The sequence below is a fragment of the Piliocolobus tephrosceles genome, chromosome 1 (genome assembly GCF_002776525.5).
Source record: "Piliocolobus tephrosceles isolate RC106 chromosome 1, ASM277652v3, whole genome shotgun sequence".
In the NCBI taxonomy this organism is placed as follows: Eukaryota; Metazoa; Chordata; class Mammalia; order Primates; family Cercopithecidae; genus Piliocolobus; species Piliocolobus tephrosceles.
Window position 1 is genome coordinate 96,460,387 of NC_045434.1, and position 21,901 is coordinate 96,482,287.

General features: G+C 38.6%; 2 protein-coding genes across 3 annotated transcripts in view; one reads left to right on the plus strand and one right to left on the minus strand.

The window, feature by feature from the left end:
• Positions 1-548: 548 nt before the first annotated feature.
• PYDC5 (pyrin domain containing 5) lies at positions 549-9,426 on the minus strand. Its single transcript, XM_023214364.3, is given in 3 exon segments — positions 549-758; positions 761-862; positions 9,238-9,426. Coding segments are annotated over 3 exon segments (501 nt in total).
• A 751-nt stretch (positions 9,427-10,177) lies between these two features.
• The window catches only part of IFI16 (interferon gamma inducible protein 16), a 54,960-nt gene continuing 43,236 nt past the window's right edge, over positions 10,178-21,901 (plus strand). Inside the window, exons 1-6 of one of the 2 annotated variants that reach the window (XM_023214176.3) lie at positions 10,178-10,495; positions 15,013-15,297; positions 16,217-16,332; positions 16,884-17,051; positions 18,463-18,885; positions 20,600-20,788. In XM_023214176.3, coding sequence (XP_023069944.2) covers positions 15,033-15,297; positions 16,217-16,332; positions 16,884-17,051; positions 18,463-18,885; positions 20,600-20,788 — 1,161 coding nt within the window. In that variant the 5' untranslated portion in view covers positions 10,178-10,495; positions 15,013-15,032. The remainder of the gene's footprint in view (positions 10,496-15,012; positions 15,298-16,216; positions 16,333-16,883; positions 17,052-18,462; positions 18,886-20,599; positions 20,789-21,901) is intronic. The other variant, XM_023214174.2, reaches the window with a different exon arrangement.

The window sequence follows — 21,901 nt, forward strand, 5'->3', positions numbered from 1 at the left end:
AAGAGGGGATGTACGAATACAAGACTCCCTTGAAGAAGAAAGGATGGTCTGGGACCACAGCAGGCAGGGGACAGGGAGAAGAATGGACAGGCTGTATGGGAGAACAAAATGACCTAGTATCCCAGTTTATTTTTTTCCAGTGCTATGATTTCTTTCCTTTCTCTTCAAATCTTTGGAAAATCGTGTAAAGGAGGTTTTGAGAAGTTAAGATTGAAATTCCAGGCTCATGTTCACTGCAATTGAACTGGAGAAGAGAAAAGATGACTAATGGAAGTGGCAGCCCTAAGGGCTGGAACAAGAGATGCAAACAAAGGCTGGGATGGATTTGTGGAATTTGTAACAAACACTTCCTAGGAGTGATTTTTCAGTAAGAGAGGGTAACGAACAAGGCTAGTGTACTACGTTAGCAAACAAATTCCAGCAGCGTTCCCTGGGGAACTTTCATGCTGAAATGCAATCCCTGGTGTTGGAGGTGGGGCCTGATGGGAGGTGTCTGGATAACGGGGTGGATCCCTCATGAATAGCTTAGTGCCATCCCGTTTCCCTCATCAATAATTCCCAGAAATGCCATGAAAGGAAAGGCCAAGTCTTAACTGAGAAAGGGACCGGGCAGATGCGGGACTCCCACATATACCCGTTTCCTCCTCTTCCGGAAGACATTTTGCCACAAGCATATAATTCAACTTCTGAAAAATACGGTCTTCCTCACTGCAGACACCACGCCAGCACTTTAAATCATCAAGTTGGCTACTTGTGCTCTGTTTCCAGTGTGTAGTTTGCCTGTGGCAATATTAAACTCATCTGGAAGAAAGAACTTACAGTTATCCAGTTCCTCATCAGTGATGTTATCCAGGAGGGTTAGCTAGGGTGTCTCCTTAATGTTTACTCTCCATCTCATGACTTTAGAATCAGCTTATAAGGAATCCAAACTATGTAAGATTATACCACCAAAAGTGATTCAACGTTCAAAATAAAGCAATTTGAGCTGTTACTATTTTTTAAAGGGAAAATAAGATGTTTACAGTATACTGAAAGAGATTTTGGTGAAATATAAGAAAGATCTTTTTAAGCAAGATAGTCCTTCTTCCTGGGAAAGACATCTTCAGAGGGCACACAACACCTCCAGAATTCTTAGAAAATGGGATCCATTTTCCTGATATTTTTAAAACAGAGTTATTCAGGTGTAACTGACATACAACACAATGCATATATTTCAGGGGTACAATTTAAATTTTTTGACATGTATACAGTAGATAAAGCTCAATTTTTCAATTTCTTCTTTCATGGATCACATTTTTGGAGTCATATTTATATGGTTTGAATATTTATTTTCTCCAAATCTCATGCTGAAATGTGATTCCCAGTGTTGGAGGTGGGGCTTGACGGGAAGTGCTTGGCTCATGGGGGTGGATCCCTCATGAATGGCTCAGTGCCATCCCCTGGTTGATGAGTCAGTTTTCCTCCGAGTCACATAGATCTGGTTATTTAAAGTATGCAGCACATTGAAGACCTAATGTGACTAGTAACCCATTAGAAGAAAACAAGATAATCTCACTATGTTGAGGTAAGGGACGGTGCCTTAAGCACAAAAGGTACAAGTCAGGAAGGAAAAGTTCATTAAATTTGACTGCACGTAAACTCTAAATTTCTTTATAAAAGAGAAAAAATAAACATAACAAATACTTCCAAATCCTGAAAGAAAACATAGGCAATGTATGTAATTCAGATTGCGTGTAGAACTACATATTGTCTTATTTGTACAGCACATGTGAAAAATGGACAATGGATATGAATAACCACATTACTCAAATGCCCAACACACATACGAATAAGTGCTCAAAATTACCAGTATTTAGTAATTTTACTTTAAAAGTAGCAACCTGTATGGTAGAGGACTTCAGCCAAGAACAAGAAAGGATGTTTATGAACTAAAGATAACCAACTGTGACTTTTATGGGAGGCTCCCATTGATAGACAATGTTAATAAATTCTGAGTTATTACTTTTAATATGAACGTATTATTTTTCCTATAGGCAGGTGATAACTAGAGAAACTCCACTTATACATGTAGAATGTATAAGCGAAAATTGAAAGTATTATAAGGAACATTTTCAAAATAAGGAACACATTTCAAATACTTAAAATGATTAAACCACCTGAACGTCCCAGTCTTACCAGTGAAAGTAAAGAAGGAAATTTGCATTTCCTGAGCATCTATTATATGCTAAACACAGTCAACTCAGCATGTTTCCTACTTACCTATCTATAAGAATGCAACCTTCCTATAACCCTATTATGTGCTAATATTCACATATCAATAACAATTTATATATAAGAAAATTGAGACAGCTTTTATCACATAAATATAAAATTTACATTTTACTCCATGATATCCGTTTACTTAAAACATATTTTAAAGTATTTGCTATACGGTAAAATGTATACCCAAAGAAAATGCAGACAATTGATTTGGTGACTTCATGACCCAGGGGTGTACACACTGTAGTTGAGAAGCACGTCCCTGTACCATGCATAATAGCTGACGCTGGATAGCACCTTACTGTGTACAAAGTGCTTTCACACAGGGTCTGGAAGACACAGGGAAAAGAAAACCTTGAGGGAGCATATAATTATCTCTGAATGGGGATGATAATTCCTATCTCTGGGTTGTAAATACACAGCATGGTATGCCTGATACCAAACAGTTAGCATTTATTACAATCTCCCAATTACTACATTTTAAATTAGGTGGCATGAGTTACCTGAAACCAAACAGCTAGTAAAAGACAGTACAAATTACTGAATTCAAGTCTTCTGAATCCAGGAGCTCTGCTTTTTCTTATGCCAACTGCCTGCTTATCATACAGAGAGCATGGAATGATTCCCTGTTTAAAAAATTTAAAAAGGAAAGAAAAATAAAACTAGTGTTATTTGCTTCCAAAACACCAACCCTCAGATATATAGTAGTCTTATAATTGAAGCATTAGCAATTCTTTTCTTTGTCAAATCATTTATTTCTTTTCACCTAGAATATTGGCACAGCTTGCTCCTTCACTCTATTCAGATTTCTGCTTAATTGTTTTTTTCTAAGCTCAACCTTCAATGAACACATGCTGCACAATAGAACATGATACCATTACTGTCTATTACCTCATACCTTTTATATTTCTTCATAGTACTTATCTGCTTGTAATGTATAAGCATTGTATTATATATGACATTATAGTATAAATGCTATTGCTATTTGTTTATTGTTTAATAGCCAGCCTGCTGAAATAGAAGTACCTTGTGGTCAAGGATTTGTGTGCTGTTTATTGCTGTACTCCTACCGCCTAGAGTAGTATCTTGCACATAGTAGGTTCTCAATAAACATTTGTTAAATAACATATGTTGAATCAACTCTCTAGGCATCCCATCTAAGACTTCAGCCCTGGGAATCTCTAATTCCCAGGCTCCATTCATCCATATGGCTTGATTACTCAAGAGCCAGAGTTGCCTGAGAACGCATAGAGCAAGTGTCCTCACTGCACATTCTTGAAGAGGGATGTTAAAGCCAGAAATAGCATAGATAAAAAGCAGAATTATAATCAAACCACATCTATCTACTTGTAGAATAATTTCAAAAGAGAGCAAGGTTAAGAAGGTCTTTAAAAATCCAAGGCATTATGCCAAATATATAACATATATATAATAAACATGGAAAATTTAGAAACTTCCGTCTCTGGTGGGAGTAATCCAACTTCCTATGTGCAAGTTACTCTAGATTCTACAAGGGAAGTAAAACATGGTGAATTGCAAGGAAACCGCAAGTAATTGAATTTGTGTGAACTTTCAGACTAAGCTGATAGAAAAATGCCTGGTTTATTTTAATGTTTCTGCTATTAGTTATTTTTTTCACGGCAATTTAACTGGTGAATCCAATATCTATTTAGACAATAACTGTACTTTTATTCTGGCTATGTCATAATATTCTGCAATTACAAAATCACATAATACTTAAATTACTGCCATAAAGCTAAGAAGAAATAACTTGCCATATTCCAAATTTCTAAAGGAGCTCGATCTCTGTTCCCTTCTCTGTTTTGCTCTTTTGTGATTCTTAGGCTGGAATCACGTTTTGGCTCTATCAGCCTAAGGAGCAGTTAGCCACCTGTTACTGAGTTAGGGAACAAAAAGACCAAGGCGATAGGTATTTGCACCATTAACTTCTCCCATCTTGTATGTCCATAATTCTGTATATTATTTTTATTTTTGAGACATAGTCTCACTCTGTCATCCAGGCTGGAGTACAGTGGCACGAGCTCGGCTCACTGCAAGCTCTGCCTCCCCGGTTCACACCATTCTTGTGCCTCAGCTTCCCGAGTAGCAGGTACTACAGGCGCCTGCCACGCCCAGCTAATTTTTTGTATTTTTAGTAGAGACGGGGTTTTATCGTATTAGCCAGGATGGTCTGAATCTCCTGACCTTGTGATCGGCCCGCCTCGGCCTCCCAAAGTACTGGGATTACAGGCATGAGCTACTGCACCTGGCCAATACTGTATTATTTTGCGTTTCTGACACTCATGACTTGATACCTTAAACATTCAAACATATAGAAACACTTATTTGTGTGAACAGCAATCCTTCAACCAAAGATTGTCAATCCTTAATCTAAAACGTGAAAGGAAATAAAATTCAAACACCACTTCTCCATTACTTGTAAATTTTATTTCTCTCTTCTTAATATATTAACACCCAAATTTGAGCAAAAATATTGAGGATGGATGTGGTGGCTCACGCCTGTAATCCCAGCACTTTGGGAGGCTGAGGTACACAGATTGAGCTCAGGAGTTCGAGATCAGCCTGGGCAACATGGCACGACTTTATCTCCAAAAGAAAAAAAAAAAAAGTTAAGAAATCAAAATTTCAATTAATTGTGCCCTTATTGCTAAGCAAATCTGAGTAAATTGTATATTTTAGTAATTTGGGGTAAGAATTCCCAAAACCAGCAGGGCGCCCTGGCTCATGCCTCTAATCCCAGCACTTTGGGAGGCGGAGGTGGGTGGATCACTTGATGTCAGGAGTTTGAGACCAGCCTGGCCAACATAGTGAAACCTTGTCTCTACTGAAAATACAGAAATTAGCCAGGCTTGGTGGTGCATGCCTGTAATTCTGGCTACTTAGGAGGCTGAAACAGGAGAATCACTTGCACCCGGGAGGCAGAGTTTGCAGTAAGTCAAGATCGTGCCATTGCACTCCAGCCTGGGCAACAGAGCAAGACTCCATCTCAAAAGAAAAAAAAAAAATTCCCGCCAGGCGCGGTGGCTCAAGCCTGTAATCCCAGAACTTTGGGAGGCCGCGACGGGTGGATCACGAGGTCAGGAGATCGAGACCATCCTGGCTAACACGGTGAAACCCCGTCTCTACTAAAAAATACAAAAAATTAGCCGGGCGAGATGGCGGGCGCCTGTAGTCCCAGCTACTCGGGAGGCTGAGGCAGGAGAATGGCGTAAACCCGGGAGGCGGAGCTTGCAGTGAGCCGAGATCGGGCCACTGCACTCCAGCCCGGGAGACAGAGCGAGACTCTGTCTCAACAAAAAAAAAAAAAAAAAAAAAGAAAAGAAAAGAAAAGAAAAATTCCCAAAACCAGATGTTTAGGAGTTCATTATTGACAACAGTAGAGAATCTCATCTTCAATTTTAGCGCTAAATTATATCAAGGGAAATTTTGACAGCCAAAAGTGAAGTCCTGAAATCAAACAGAGCAAAGAAATTATCAATCTAGTAAAGATCCTCAAACAATGCTTTCTGGAGAATAGTTTTAGATAAAATAAGCAAATAAAGAATGAAGATAGCAGAGATAAAGCCGGAGAAGTAGAAACTATCAATGTTTTTACTCCCTTCAAAAATAATGTTGAAACTTAGGACCCAATGCGACAGTGTTGGGAGATGGGGCCAAATGGGAGGTATTTAGATCATGAGAGTTTCACTCACATAAACGGATTAATGCTACTCTTAACAGGGGCTTGTGGGGGTGAATTCACCCCATTTGTCATTTGAGGACACAGCAAGAAGGCCTCACCAGTTACTGAGGCCTTGAGCTTGGACTTCCACCTCAAGAACTGTGAGAAATACATTCCTGTTCTGTATAAATTGCCCAGTCTATAGTATTCCATTACAGCAGCACTATACAGACCAAGACAGTGGGAAAGTATGCGTGTCCATTACAGGGAGGGTCAGAGAACAGTTTTCATGAGACAGAAACTTTTCATTCATATTTTCTCCATGTGACATGCAATACACATGAGATGACTGATGCCAACTCTGGCTGTGTACAGTATATCATGACTGGTTTACATCACTCCCAAGGTTTCCATATGTATTCACTCTCCTCTCCCACCTCAACACTAAGTCTCTTTTTTATTCCATTCCAAAGTAAAGAGATCGACCCTAGAACTACAGAAGCCCTTTCAGCCAACAGAGTTGTCTGGAGTTTATGGCATTGGTTTTGGGCAACAGGAAAAGTAAAATACAAAACTGCAATACAGAAACTACAAAATTTCAAGTAAGGACTGGCTGAGAGAAGCATTCAGATTGGAGAGGAAGGAATGGCATTGTTGTGAAAATGCGTTCTGGGAACTGACCTCAAATTGAGTTATAGGAGGCTGCAGTCCCACTGGAAAATGCATACTGGCGCCAAGATAGCTGCTGCTTCCAGGAACATCCTCCCCCTCCTTAGCAATGTGGAACAGATTGAAGGAAACTCAAACAATCCCTTTAAGCAGGAAGTAAATAGATTAAGAGAGCAACCAGATGGCTTAAGGCACTATCAATATAGCTATCCCCACCCCTCAGCCCCCTACTGGCTTTTCCTTCCTCTTTTTTTTCTCATTGTATGAAAGACTACTCACACGTGCACTGCGGAGGAGGAGATCTGCCTTCTCTTACTCCCACTTAAGACTGCCTCCTATGTAAGTTTCTCCTGACTAGATCTTTGACTACCAATCAGCGTGGAGTGGTCTGCCTCTTCTTTGGTCTCAGCTTGCCTTGTGCTTATATAGGGTGGTTCTTAGTCCAGCAGGGCATTTTCCCAACAGCCACCTAACTATTTAACTACATTCACCATTGGTGCAAGTACCAAAAAAAAAAGAAAAAGAAAAAAGAACCAAGGCGATAGGTATTTGCACCATAAACTTCTCCCATCTTGTATGTCCATAATTGTGTATTATTTTGCATTTCCAACACTTATCTCAGTTTGTCTATAGAATTGAATTGGCCTTTAGCCCTATCATATAATAATATACTTTAATTTTAATCACAAATTACATATGTTAAGTAGAACACAATCTGGGACATACAAGATAATACAGAAAAAAAAAAATGGATGTAGTGGGGAAAAGGAAACAGCACAAAACCAAGTATGATGAAAGAGATAAACTTTGACTTCTAATTTCAACTGAGAATCAATGGACAAAACATCAAAGCCAATATCTGAAATTCATGGTTTCATTCATGTAAGAGTTGGAGAGACAAATGCTAGTATTCCAAAAAAAGAAAATAATTGAGTTTAGGCTTTGGGAAAATCAGATTCCTGTGTTTTAACCGCAAGTGTCCAGCCCTAGCAGGAAGCATGAGAACCCAAACAATGCCCTTGTGCTAATATTGTTAAGTGAAGAATCTGTAAAGAGATAATGAAGAAAATGACATTCACATAAGCTTAAAAGGATATGGGTGTTTTGCTAAAGAATAAAATGTGTGTAGAAATTAGTAAATCAAGGAAGAAATTTTGCTTAGCAGTCAAGTGCATGGGCTTTGGAATAAGATGGATCTGGTTTGAATCTGGCTCCAACACTAGTCGCTTAGTTTTTGGAAAATAGCTTCAATTATTGCTACACACTGGATTATGTTACCCAAATTCTATGATGAAACCATAACCTCCCAATGTGATAATATTTGAAAGCAAGGCCTTTGGGGGGTAGTTTATGAAGGTAGGGTCCTCATAATGTGATTAGTACCCTTATAAGAAGAAGCATCAGAGGGTGCTCTCTCTCTCACCACGAGGTGAGGACCCTGCATAAATATGGCCATCTGCGAGCCAGGAAGCCGGCTCATACTAGAAACCAAATTGACCATCCTTGATCTTGGAACCCTCAGCATCCAGAAGACCCAAGTCAACTAAGATAGTAGTCTTCTCTAAAAAGGGGAAACTTTGCTGCATAGGGTTGATTTGAAAAACAAGTGAACAATGCATGTACCACAGTCTATTGCATCATGAAAAAACAATATGCAATAGGTCTTATTGTTCTTAGCAAGGTAAAGACATTTGCAATGCTGACAGGAGAAATGTCACCTACAAACACTCCAAAGTGTGAAGTGACATAAATGTTTCTGCACAACTAAAACTTTGGTATATATGGAACAGTATGGAAAATGAGGCCAGAAAGGTAAAATAGTAAGCTGCTTTTTGTCATAAAGAGGGAAATTGAACTCTCAATTGTTAAAAAATAGGTACACAATTGAGAGATTTTATTCAAAATAATGCCTGATTAATATAAATTTACTCACTTTAATAATGTAGCTACATAATTTATACATATATATTCACATATTTTTCACTTTATCAGAAATTTTTGTATATTTTTCGCTTTATCAAAAATTTTTGTATATTTTACTAATGACTTTTCTGTATGATAGCACAAATTACCATTGTTGGCCACTGCCACAGAGCGGGGGAAAATGCACATTTTTAAGCATTTCTTTCTTCATCTATGAAAATTTCATCTTTGCCATATGAATTATGAAGCATTGTCCTGAATTGCCTTTATTGGTGACAGCAATTTGTGTGTTGTATGCTGGAGTCCCAATTGAGGACATTACTGCATATAAAATGATTACAAGTAAAAGGCAGAAAATGTTTTGAATGGTCATAACTTCCAAGGGTCCTCTACCCTTTGACCTCTGGAATGGGGTTCCCAATGACCGCCCTAATATTCTTCTCTACCTACTGCCTTAAGGCCAACTCAATGTATCCACATAAAGAGCAACCTAAAGCCAGTAAAAGATCACCATGAACACCCAGAGGTGTTTATGGCTGTCATTCCAGATCCTCTTTGCTTTTTCTTGACTTATTCCTTCTTTGATAAAGTTATTCGTGTGGTTTCAAATCCAGAATTCAGCTATCCACTTCATGGCCCTAGTTTGGATTAAAACAATCAGCTTTCTTTTGCTCTGTAGACGGCCTTGAATAGTACATATTAACTGTCAATGGGGCCCCTTTTCCACTCATGACCACATCCTGCTTGCAGATCTGCTGCTGGGTTAACACCACATCATCTGCTAGTTGACGCCATTTAGTTAACATCCTGGGGTTACAGCACTCTGAAGGGCATCCATTGTCCTTAACAGAGAAAAATGCACTGCTGAGCAAAGGATCAAACAGGCTCCTCATGCTGCCAGAAGTTCAGTGCATTTTCCGGGATTTTCAAGGCGTCGATGCTGTCATATTGTGAGCCCACTATCCACTTGTGTTTATCCATGAATAATGCAGAAAACATGAGCAATCATGAATCTAATCATTGAAGTAAAGTAACCTAGTCATAGTCAAGAGGACAGCTAGTGTTAAACTCCTTCATATAAACTTGAGGAAGGGTTTACATGTTCTTAATGACTTTCTGATCTGGAAATCCCCAGGTTTGTCAGTTATTAACAATTGGATGAATAATTCAGGTAGTATTTAAACAAATAGCGATTTCATAGCAGATGTTTCCCCATCCAGGAGATGCAGTAAAGTATTGGTAGCAATAGATGCTCCTACCAAGATCTCCTCCTGCCACTGCCACTCTGTGCACAGGAAAGGAGGGAGAAGAAGCCACCTTCCTTCTCTTATATTTGAGCATCATTTAAGGGAATATAGGTCTCTAATGACCTACATGTAAGTCTGCTGGGTAAGGAAGTTCTAATGTTGGAATTCCTTTTAGCTATTTAATTTTGTGAAAAAAACCTTATTTATTTGTGTTTATATACATTTATGAGGTACAAGTGTAATTTCCTTACATGGACATATGGCATATTGGGGAAGTCGGAGATTTTAGTGTACACATCACCTGAAAAATGATCACTGTACCCATTAAAGTAATTTCTCAACCCCCACTTCCCCTCACCACACCCTCTAGCCCTTGCCAGCAGGAAACTGTTCATTTTCTCTGACTAACAGAAACGAAAGCTAAAAACACTGGTGGGAGGAGTCTCCACATTGCTCCTATTCCATTCTCTCTGGGAAAATAGCAGAATAGGAGCAAGCCAGCACTAGTCAGCTAACTGACTCAATCAAGGCCTTTTTTCCTTGTTATCTTTGCGCATACTTCATTTTCTTGGCCTTTCTGAAGATTACAACATCCTGCGGTTCCGTTTCTGGGAACTTTACTGATTTATCTCCTCCCTCGCACAAAATAAGCGTTGTTTTCTCCATTGCTGAAGATCTCAAGATCTGGACTAGTGTTGAAAAAATTTCCAGTGAGGTGAGTACTGTTGCTGATTTTGTAAATGTGATCTTGTTCCTTCCTTGAAGTCCCCAAAATCACAAGGGGACAATCAGTGTTCGTTATTCAGCGTCATGGGATGATGGGAGTAGGGCTGGGTATTCAGAAAAGTTGCCGAGTTGCTTGATATGAATCCTTCATTTACTTAGGAAGATAACAGGATTCTTTTGTTCCACCACAACTGAGGACTGAACAAGAGAAAATGCATTTTGACCACTGCAGATTTTAAAACTAATTCTCTGAGTGTGTATTGGCGTAAGTTGGTACTTAGAAGAGGGCTTTGGTTTTTTGGCTGCAAGAAGCATTGGAAACTTGGTAGCTGCGGTGGGTTCTCAAGATAGTGATGTGAAAAAAGTATCATGAAAGAATATTAAGTAAAAAAACACATCTGAACATAGAGGTGTATTATATGACATCATCTCAATTTTACAAAACATGAGAACAAATGTACACATAGAGTAGAAATTTTTTTTAAGTTTCACAAACACAGTTATTCATGGTACATGGTGTCTTAATATTTTCATAAACATGTTGATCTTTTACTTTAGCTCCATTCTACAGCGGGTGCTAGGGGCAGAATTTCAGTCATTTTGGAATTACTCTCTGCCCTCCTGAAAGTTAATAATTTTTTTTTTCCTTGTGGCAGGGTATAGGGGAGTGGAGGGGAAGTCAATTAGGAAAAGGTTACTATTGCTTACTTTTCAAATTTTTAAAAGATGTTTTCTATAGCCTGGTACAATATTTCATGTGTGCTTAAATGGAATGTGAGATTTTTAAATGTTGATTTCAGAATTTTATTAGATAAATGTTAAGCTTATTAATTGCGTTGTTCAAATTTATTATATCATTACAGATTTTTTTACCTTGTTCGTTTAGTAATTGAAACATAAACTGAAATCTCCTATTATAAAGTTTGCTTTTTCGGCCAGGCACAGAGGTTCACGCCTGTAATCCCAGTACTTTGGGAGACCAAGGCAAGCTGATCACTTGAGGTGTCAGAGGTTCCAGACCAGCCTGGCCAGCCTGGCGAAACCCCATCTCTATTAAAAGTACAAAAATTAGCGGGGTATGGTCGTGCGTGCCTGTAATCCCAGCTACTCAGGAGACTGAGGCAGTAGAATCGCTTGAACCGGGAGGCAGAGGTTGCAGTGAGCCGAGATTGTGCCACTACACTCCAGCCTGGGCGAGTGAGCAAGACTCTATCTCAAAAAAAAAAACTGTTTTTCTTCCTTGTAGTGCTCTCACAATCACATATATATGTGTACATATAGTATACATTCACACACAAATATATGTATATATAATCATGTATACAAGCAGTTACATACATATAAATATATGTGCGTGTAGTGATGTCTGTGCATGTGTGTATATGAAGAGAAATATATACTAATTATAGTACCACGAAGCACTATAAAATAAGAAATAATATCATTAGATAAATTAGATAAATTCGTAACTAAAACTGTTATAATTTCCCAGGAATTGAACCTTTTATCATTATGTGGTATCTGAAGTTACTTTTGGGCTTAAGGTATATTTAAAGTTACACAAACATAGATAAATTGGCTTTCTTTAGTTATTCTTTGCAAGATAATTTTTAACAATTTTTTTCACTTTTTGTTAAGAACATGTATGTAGATTTCTTAAATCAAATTTGATGAAAGTTGTCAATTAACAGGTCAGACCTTTTAGGTATATGCTGGTAATTAACAATCTGCTATCTTTTCTTCAATTTATGACAAATTTATATCATCTCACTATCTAAGACAATTGCTTTAGTGTATTATCATGTTCTTTTTCTTCCCTCCCTTTACCATGCTGTTGTAATTTCTGTTTCTCTTCTTTTTGATCAGTGCTTTCTTTTTAAGGCATTAGGAGCACCTAATAAAGTTTATTTTTCACTCTTTTTATCTTTTGGCTGGCAGCATGTTTAATTTTATTCATTGTTTTCTTATTAAATATTATTTTCAATAGATGTTTTCTTGTGGCATGAGTCTTTGTCTTGCAAAAAGATTGCGGCCCTGAGTATCACAAAATAATTTTTGAGACTCTTCTATTTAAATATCATTGTGCCTAAATTAAAACTCTAAATGTAAAATTCTATTTTCCCTTAAGACAAGATGAAAGCACCTCTTCTGTGCAGTGGAGCTAGATATATTTTGAAATTAAGAATCTGGAGGCTTCAGAAAGGCTATTTAGTGTATATATTCTAGATATTGTCTTACTGGAAACTCCACTGGGATATAAATAATTACTCCAAAATCAAAAACACTAATATTGCAAAACAAAACATGTGAACGTTCACATTTAAGTGAAATAAAGATTATACATAGCCTACTGTCATCCCAAATCTGGTTTTATTTTGCAAATAAATCGTGCTGTCACACTTGTTTAGAAACATGTGCTCGGTGCCACAAAGAAAAACCAGCACTTAAACAGGAAATTTCTCAGCAAAGCATATTTGCTTCTACAGAAGGATGCTGCCTGCGTCAGTCACAACACACAGTCTAAGCTGACCAGATTGGCTACTGCTTTAAATTGTACAGGGCTGATTAGGCAGGAAGGAAGAGACCGTCCCTTAACAATTAGGCGGGAAGGCATGTCTGGGGTGCGGCAAAGAGGGAAGGGTTGTTTACAGAACAAGAAAGAACAGGAGAGTTTGAAGAGGAACTTATTGTTTCTAGCACACTCACAAAATAAGTCAAAACTTTCCACTGAAATTTTTTTTTTTTTTTTGGTTTTGCAATTGATATGGAACTTTGGACCAGTATTATATAAAAACGATTCCATTGTCCTGCTTCAGACAGTTTTGATGTAGCGATTCACTTTCAATTTGATTCTTGAATCTTTGTAGGCGATCTCTGCCTCATCTGAAGGCTTACAGAGTGGTTTTGTTTATTATATTCTTCAGTTTGACTATAATGTGTTTTTGTATAGATTTTGCCTTCATTCTCTGGACCTTTTCAATCCAAGGATCCTCCTGTTCTCATAAGAACAAAGCAATTTTTTTTTTGATGGAATCTCGCTCTGTCACCCAGGCTGGAGTGCTGTGGTACAATCTCCGCTCACTGCAACCTCCATCTCTTGGGTTCAAGCGATTCTCCTGCCTCAGCCTCCTGAGTAGCTGGGACTGCAGGCGTGTGCCACCACACCTGGCTAATTTTTTGTATTTTCAGTGGAAATGAGGTCTCACGATGTTAGCCAGGATGCTCTTGATCTCTGGACCTCGTAATCCGACCGCCTCGGCCTTCCAGCATGCTGGGATTACAGGTGTGAGCCACCACGCCTGGCCCAATTAATAGCCCCTGAAATTTAAATATCTTGGTTATACAAAAGATACACAAAGACATCATTCCCAAACTTAAAAAAATTCATTAATTAAAAATTTTTGGAATCCATATCTTGCACTGTCATCATGGAAGTGTACAGGTGTTAAGAGGTCAAGAGGAGTGACACTCTGTCCATAAGGGGACTCTGAAAAATCTACCAGGAGACAAAGCCTCAGTTGAGTCTTAAGGTTGTATGGGAAGTAGTCAAAGAAAGAAATGTGGGAATGGCTTTCCAGGCAATAAGAAGGAACTAGAAAAGTCATGAGGCATGAAGATGCAAGGTGTCCGGCATCTTTGTGAAGCATACCAGGAATACAAAAGTACTAGGAGCAAAAAAGATGCAGCTTATTTAGCACTTTCTGAGACAGTATAGGAAATAAGGAATTTTTGGAAAGAAAAAGGAGAAATATTGAAGGATTTCAGTGGAATATAAATGTGGCTTATCGAGAGAAAACTGGTTGTGCAAAAAGAAATAATTACACAAATCAAGTCTGAAATAAGAAAAATAAAACAACCAATAAAATAATTTCAGTGAATAAATACTGTGATGCTGCACTAGAAAGCATGTGGATTTTCAGCAAAGTGATGGTTTTATGGGTACAGAGAACAGAAGCCATGGTCTAGCACCAAAGAAGGGAGGATGCTAATGACAGCCAACTAGGGAAGCGTCAAGGAGAATAGTGTCGGTGCCCCAGCATGAAACTGTAGCGCTGTAGCAGAAGGTTATTCATGTAAGGTGGGAGGCTGCAGCCCATTTACACCTAGGCCACTCCAGTCATACTGGGTGTGGGAAGATTTAAGAAACAACAGGCGGGATCTGGGGAATAGGCTCCAGCCCTAGTAAGGGATAAGAAGAGGAACCAAGGGCTTTGACACTGCAGAGCTCACACACTAAACACTGAGACAATTGTTTGTTCTCAGACCTCCCTCTAACAACTGGACCCAACTCAACTATTCTCATTCAAAGGGAAGAATTTCTTAGACATTCCTAACACAGCAGTTCTTCACTCAATTTCTACAGTAACACATTTGGTCATTAAGTCCCTCTTTATCACACATATTCATGAACAACTCTTTCATATGGGCCACTGACTCACATAGGCATACATCATCTTTTAAATTGTCTTATACACGTGTAACACTGTATACCATTTTCTCTTGTAGGCTCACTTATATCTGTAAAGATGGAAAAAAAATACAAGAACATTGTTCTACTGAAAGGATTAGAGGTCATCAATGATTATCATTTTAGAATGGTTAAGTCTTTACTGAGCAATGATTTAAAACTTAATGTAAAAATGAGAGAAGAGTATGACAAAATTCAGATTGCCGACTTGATGGAAGAAAAGTTCCGAAGTGATGCTGGTTTGGGCAAACTAATACAAATTTTCAAAGATATACCAACACTTGAAGACCTGGCCGAAACTCTTAGAAAAGAAAAGTTAAAAGGTAATTGGGAAGAGGGAACACCCACTCCCTGCAACCATCCCCAAACCCTCCCTAACCTTGATTAGACCCCCACCTCGGCCATACTTGAGATGTGTTTTCCCCACTTTGTGACTCAACTGCTGAGACAATGTGGGTACTTCAGAGGCCAACAAGTTGACAACTTAGGGCATTCCATTACTGTTGTGGATTGATGGATTTCAGAGTGTCTATTTGGGATCAGTGAAAGAACAAAAGTGAGAGGGAGTTGAAGGGGGACTGAGACTTCCAGTACATTAGAAAGCTCATATAATAATAAAATCATAAAAATTGTTGTTTAAATTCAAAATATGTACATTTAGTCAATTAATGTATCTGTTCTATTGAGACTATTTAACCCTTTATAATTTAAAAAAATGCAGTACTTAAATGTGAGCCTTCCTCTCAGAAGTGTGATCTCCCCTCTTGTTATATCAAGTTAAAAAAAAAGGATTTAAAAAAGTCTAAGTTCAAAATCAGTATATCCTACCTCATGGAAACCTTTGACTGGTTTCTATAATTTAAATAGTTTACCTGGGGAATGTGACCTATCTGTCTGTGTCATGAAAACATTTGTTTTTAAAAGGAAATGATAGGAGAACTACACTGTGAAAGGGTTGACTGAAGCACATGGAGTTCAGAGAACAGGAAGCATGTGCTCAGTGCACAGGGGAGGAGTGAGGAAAGTGCTGAGGAGCATGAGTCAGTGCCTGTGCCTATCTTGTGACTGCTGGCCTTCTTGAGGCCAGGCTGGGCTAATGCAGTAGAGGTAGACTGAAGCACAGCTGAACCCTCAAGCAGGAACTGAGAGCAGATTGTATTGAAACTGCTTCAGCTCTCGGAGATTGTTTATATGTCTTCTTTTTTTCTGCATTGGTTGTGAATAAAATTGAATCTATTCCAGTAAAACAACTAGCCCCATCAAGAAAGAGGAAGAAGGAAGTCGATCCTGCTTCACCTGCACCCTCCACAAGCGGCACTGTCAACACTGAAGGAGCAGAGGCAACTCCTGGAGCTCAGGTAAGCTTCAGGGAGAGGAGCAGGCTTCCAGTCCCACAGAGGAAGCTCTGCTACGGCTCTTCCACTCAACTTTTCCAGCAGGCAGTTATTTCTTCCATGCTTCCCATCAAGTTTCAGATTTACCAAATTGTATGATAACCTAACATCTTTTTGATGATCAAAGCAATGAGCCAAACACATGAATGAACATAATGTAAATATATATAACATAAATGTGATACCTTGATTCTTGTAGAGTGGAGTGTCAACATGACAGTCAGGTAAGTAAATACTTCGTCCATGTGTATAAAAACCTAGCTTTTCTAATCCCAAGTCAGCACATCCCATAACAGAAATAATTAGAGAAATAATGTGTATAGCATTCTCCTCTTTCTTCATTTAATAAAACCATCTATGCCCACCTCTTACAACTGACCAGAGATGGGCAGCAAGCTCTCAAGTTTCTAAGAAACACCTTCTTAGGAATAATAAAAGTACTATCCAATAACGAAAATGTGCTCTACTTCAACTGCCACTGAAAACGAATAACAGAAAAATCAAACCACTTGCAGAAAAGAAAAAAAACAACCAAAGATAAGGCTGGAACGAAAGGGAGTAAGACGTCCGAGGAGCAGACTCAGCCTCCCCGTCCTGCAGGAGCCAGCTTGTCCGCAGCCGTGGGCCATTCCCCACCTCCCAAGACCTCATCATCAGCTCCACCCAACACTTCCTCAGCTGAGGTACACTCTTCCTGGTCCCGTTTTGCTTTGTTTTTTTCAACCCAAAGTAAAGGACTGATTTCATCTGTTACTTAAAAATTGCATTGATAATTTGCTAGTTAATCAAATGTACGTATTGAGAAATCACTACATTTTGATCTTTTGCTTCCACAGGGATACTTGATGAGCTTGACATTATCTTTGACTGCAGGAAGTTTTCTGTTCTGTGTTGTTTGGGGAAGGGATAGAGAGCTGTGGAGTACAGAACTGTCAGCTGTGGGCTCGCTGTCTACTGTATTCCATGTCAGACCTCTCCAGCACCTGCTAGTTTGTGAATGAGGTTATCCATACCTTCAGCACTTTTTCTTATAGATTAAACAACCCACTTGCACTAAAAATGTTCTATTGCCATTCAAGGAGACTGAGATGTTAAAGAGAAAATACGTTAAAGAAAACCCACTCTAAGCCCCAGGTTTCTGTGAGCATGCTACCTGCTAGAGCCCTGACACTGAGAAAGGCTATGGTAGTGGGAATGACACTGCAAAGTGTCTCCAGTCTGAGCCTACTGAGAGGATGGCATTCTGAGGGGTTTATCGCACATGTGTTCTTACCCGCTGTAAGCTAACTGAATCTTGGGTAGAAACACTACGAGATGTGCTCTTAAAATTGCCCTGTCTACACTGGTGATAACTGAACACTCTTCATGTCTGTAGTTTGTGGTGGGCACCATTTTTCATTTTAATTGTCATTTAGCTTTGTCTATTTTTAGGCTCTGGCACTTTAAGCTGGTAAGAGAAATAGTGTAAGAAATTATTTCATTCTAAAATTTATTATTTATCTATTTACTGTTGTTGTTGTTGAGACAGAGTCTCGCTCTGTCACCCAGGCTGAAGTGCTGTGGCACGATCTCAGCTCACTGCAGCCTCCACCTCCCGGGTTGCTGGGATTACAAGCGCCTGCCACCACACCTGGCTAATTTTTGTACTTTTAGTAGAGCCAGGGTTTCACCATTTTGGCCAGGCTGGTCTCGAACTCCTGAACTCAGGTGATCCACCCGCCTTGGCCTTCCGAAGTGCTGGGATTATAGGTGTGAGCCACCGTGCCTGGCCCTAAAATTTATTTTAAGTTACTTCATGACACTGGCTTTCAGTATCCACTGGTCTTATGTTGCTCTTATGCTTTATTTCTTAAGGATGATTCTGTTTAGAGAAAGGTCGTCTTTTCACTATATGGTCTCCTCTATTACTTCCTCTTGCTATTATACCAGTTTAAGGTATCTTCTGCCCTGGCTAGCAATCCCTGTCTATCCTGACTCCAGCTCTAAACATCCGTGCAAGTTTTGGGGCCCTATGTTATGCTGAGTTCACTGAATAGCAGTTCTGTATTTCTCAATTAGACATTTTTCTTTGTTCTCCTGTGCTATCATACACAGAACCCGAAAACAGTGGCCAAATGTCCGGTAACTCCCAGAAGAAATATTCTCCAAAAGGGCCCAGTGATAGTGAAGGTACTGAGTACAACGAAGCCATTTGAATACGAGACCCCAGAAATGGAGAAAAAAATAATGTTTCATGCTACAGTGGCTACACCGACACAGTTCTTCCATGTGAAGGTTTTAAACACCAACTTGAAGGAGAAATTCAATGGAAAGAAAATCATCGTCATATCAGATTATTTGGAATATGATAGTCTCCTAGAGGTCAACGAAGAATCTTCTGTATCTGAAGCTGGTCCTAACCAAATGTTTGAGGTTCCAAATAAAATCATCAACAGAGCAAAGGAAACTCTGAAGACTGATATTCTTCACAAACAAGCTTCAGGAAATATTGTATATGGGATATTTATGCTACATAAGGTAAGTCCTCAAAATTTTTTTGTTTCATTTTTCCACCAACATCTGAAATTAAAAGTCTTGATGTGTGAGATGAAGCTTTGCCTATAAACTGGATGTTAGAATCCAGGACTCTGAAGACTAATGGCAGGTGAATAAAGCCTTCTCTGAAGATAAGACTGGGATTAGCGGACCTGTTAATGTTTCTTTCCCAAGTTCTCCATCCCAGAACATTAAACTTTAGTCTTTAGAGTAATGTTCACTGAGAAACCTTAAGACTTTATCAGTTGTTATTATCTATGCTGTGATCAAGGACAGTGTGAGGTCTACATCCATACACATGTAATACTAAGTTTATCCCTTTGGTTGTTACCTCTACTGTCATAAAAATCACATTGTTTTTATTTTGAATGAAGTATTGTCCTCTGAGGCTTGAGTTCTGGTTGTGACAGTCAGAATAAGAAATAAATTGACTGGAAAACTCATGACTGGAAAACAAATGCAGAAAGTAGGTAGGACAATGTTCTGACCAAATGAAACTAATTCATCATAAAGAAATGGAACAATTGGGAAATACGAATTTGGATGATACTTGGAAAATCAGGCAATCTAAATTTGTCATTTATATATAAGTAACCAAAAAAATAGAGCACAGAGTGCTTTTCCTGAAATGTTCCAGTCCAAATTCATGAAACTAGTTAGTATGAGACATTCAACCCCCCAAAAAAGCATCTATCCTCTGCTATTGATTCAAGCAATTTCTTATCTGATCAACATTCACTATCCATTATATGTGTTTCCTAGAACAAGCCATTTAACCTGCATTACTTTCTGTACACATTCTGTTTGTTTGTTTGTTTTTTGAGACGGAGTCTCGCTCTGTCGCCCAGGTTGTAGTACAGTGGCGCGATCTCGGCTCACTGCAACCTTTGCCTCCTGGATTCAAGCGATTCTCCTGCCTCAGCCTCCCGAGTAGCTGGGACTATAGACGTGTGCCACTATGCCTGGCTAATTTTTTATATTTTTAGTAGAGATGAGGTTTCACCATGTTAGCCAGGATGGTCTCGGTCTCCTGACCCTGTGATCTGCCTGCCTCGGCCTCCCAAAGTGCTGGGATTACAGGCATGAGCCACTGCGCCCTGGCTATGTACACACTCTTAAAAAGATGATTCTTATAAACCCAATTCGAGAATGATGAGTAATAGCAAAAAGCTGGAATGTTTGAGCTCAAGGACTTGGTTTCAGGAGGGGGTACAAATATTGAAAGAGACTCAGTAAATGCAGAAGGTAGAAAAAGTAATTAGAGAGTTACTAAAAGCTTGCTTTTTCTTACAGATTTCTCATCATTCACTGAATAAATAGTTGTAGCAGATATCCATTCTTTTTGGATAGGGCCAGAGACCTAAAAAGGCTATCAGAGATTTCAGCTTCCTCGGTATCAAGGTACTATGGGAAGCATAGCTGCCCTGGAGGTAAAAGCAGTAGAAATTTGGAAGAAAACTCATTGTTCTAGAACTCTCATAGAAATACCTCAGATAGGAAAGACTTAAAAAAAAAAAAAAAAAAAAAAGGATATTGAGGGAGTGCTCTCTGCAAAGATCTGGCCTAAGATATATGCATATCTGTACTAGGAGTTGCTGTCCTGCATCTTGTTTAACTCTCTTACAAGGGACTTTAGCCCATATGTGGTTGTTATTAATTACATTCTCAGGAACAGAATATTAATTTTCTGTTACAGAAAACAGTAAATCAAAAGACCACAATCTATGAAGTTCAGGATGACAGAGGAAAAATGGATGTAGTGGGGACAGGACAATGTCACAATATCCCCTGTGAAGAAGGAGATAAGCTCCAACTTTACTGCTTTCGACTTAGAAAAAAGAACCAGATGTCAAAACTGATTTCAGAAATGCATAGTTTTATCCAGGTAAGAATTAAATAGGCAAATATTAGTTTTCCAAAGTGGAAATGATTTGCTTTAAGTTTTCGTAAAAACAAATTTGTAGATTTTTTTACAGAGTTCAGCAGGAGGCATGAGAAAACAGATGTTCTCCTTGCTCACATTTACTTTTTTTAATTATTTTTTTTCTGGATGGAATGGTATGATAGGAAGGATACAATCTTAAAAAGAAAGAAAAGCTGAACTTTATTGAAGAAATTAAACTCTGAATTTTATATAAACTTTTAAGTGATTGTAGGGTTGGGATTTAAAATTACATGTTCTCCATTTGTGAATTTGAAAACGTCGTGTGTGTGTGTGTGTGTGTGTGTGTGATACTTTCTAGTTTGTAACATTAAAATACACATATGTGTGTATTTAGTGATCCATAAAAATACCTAGTTTGAAAATTAAAATTATTTGCAGTGATCAAAATTATGTCCCACTGACAAAGTTGTATACAAAGGAGGCTCTCCAATTTGTTAATTTGAATTCAAATATTTACCTGTTAAGTTTCCTTACAGTACATGATTTTACACTGTTGCCATTTTGAATGTTTTTAATTATTTATTTCAGTAGGTTTTTGAGAAACAGGTGGTGCTTCATTATAGGAATAAGTTCTTTAGTGGTGATTTGTGACATTTTGATGCACCTCGTCCAAGCAGTGTACACTGTACCCAATGTGTAGTATTTTATCCCTCACCCCCTCCCACTCTTTCCCTTGAGTCCCCAAAATCCACTGTATCATTCTTATGCCTTTGTGTTCTCATAGCTTACCTCCCACTTATAAGTGAGAACACACAATGTGTGGTTTTCCATTCCTGACTTACTTCACTTAGAATAATGGTCTCCAATTACATCCACGTTGCTGTGAATGCCATTAGTTTGTTCCTTTTTGTGGATGAGTAATAGTATTCCCCGGTGTATACATACCCCATTTCTTTATCCATTTGTTTATTGATGGGCATTTGGGCTGGTTCCATGTTTTTGCAATTGTGAATTGTGCTGCTGTAAACATGCATGTGCAATGATCTTTTTTTTGTATAATGACTTCTTTTCCTCCCGGTAGATACCCAGTAGTGGGATTGCTGGATCAAATGG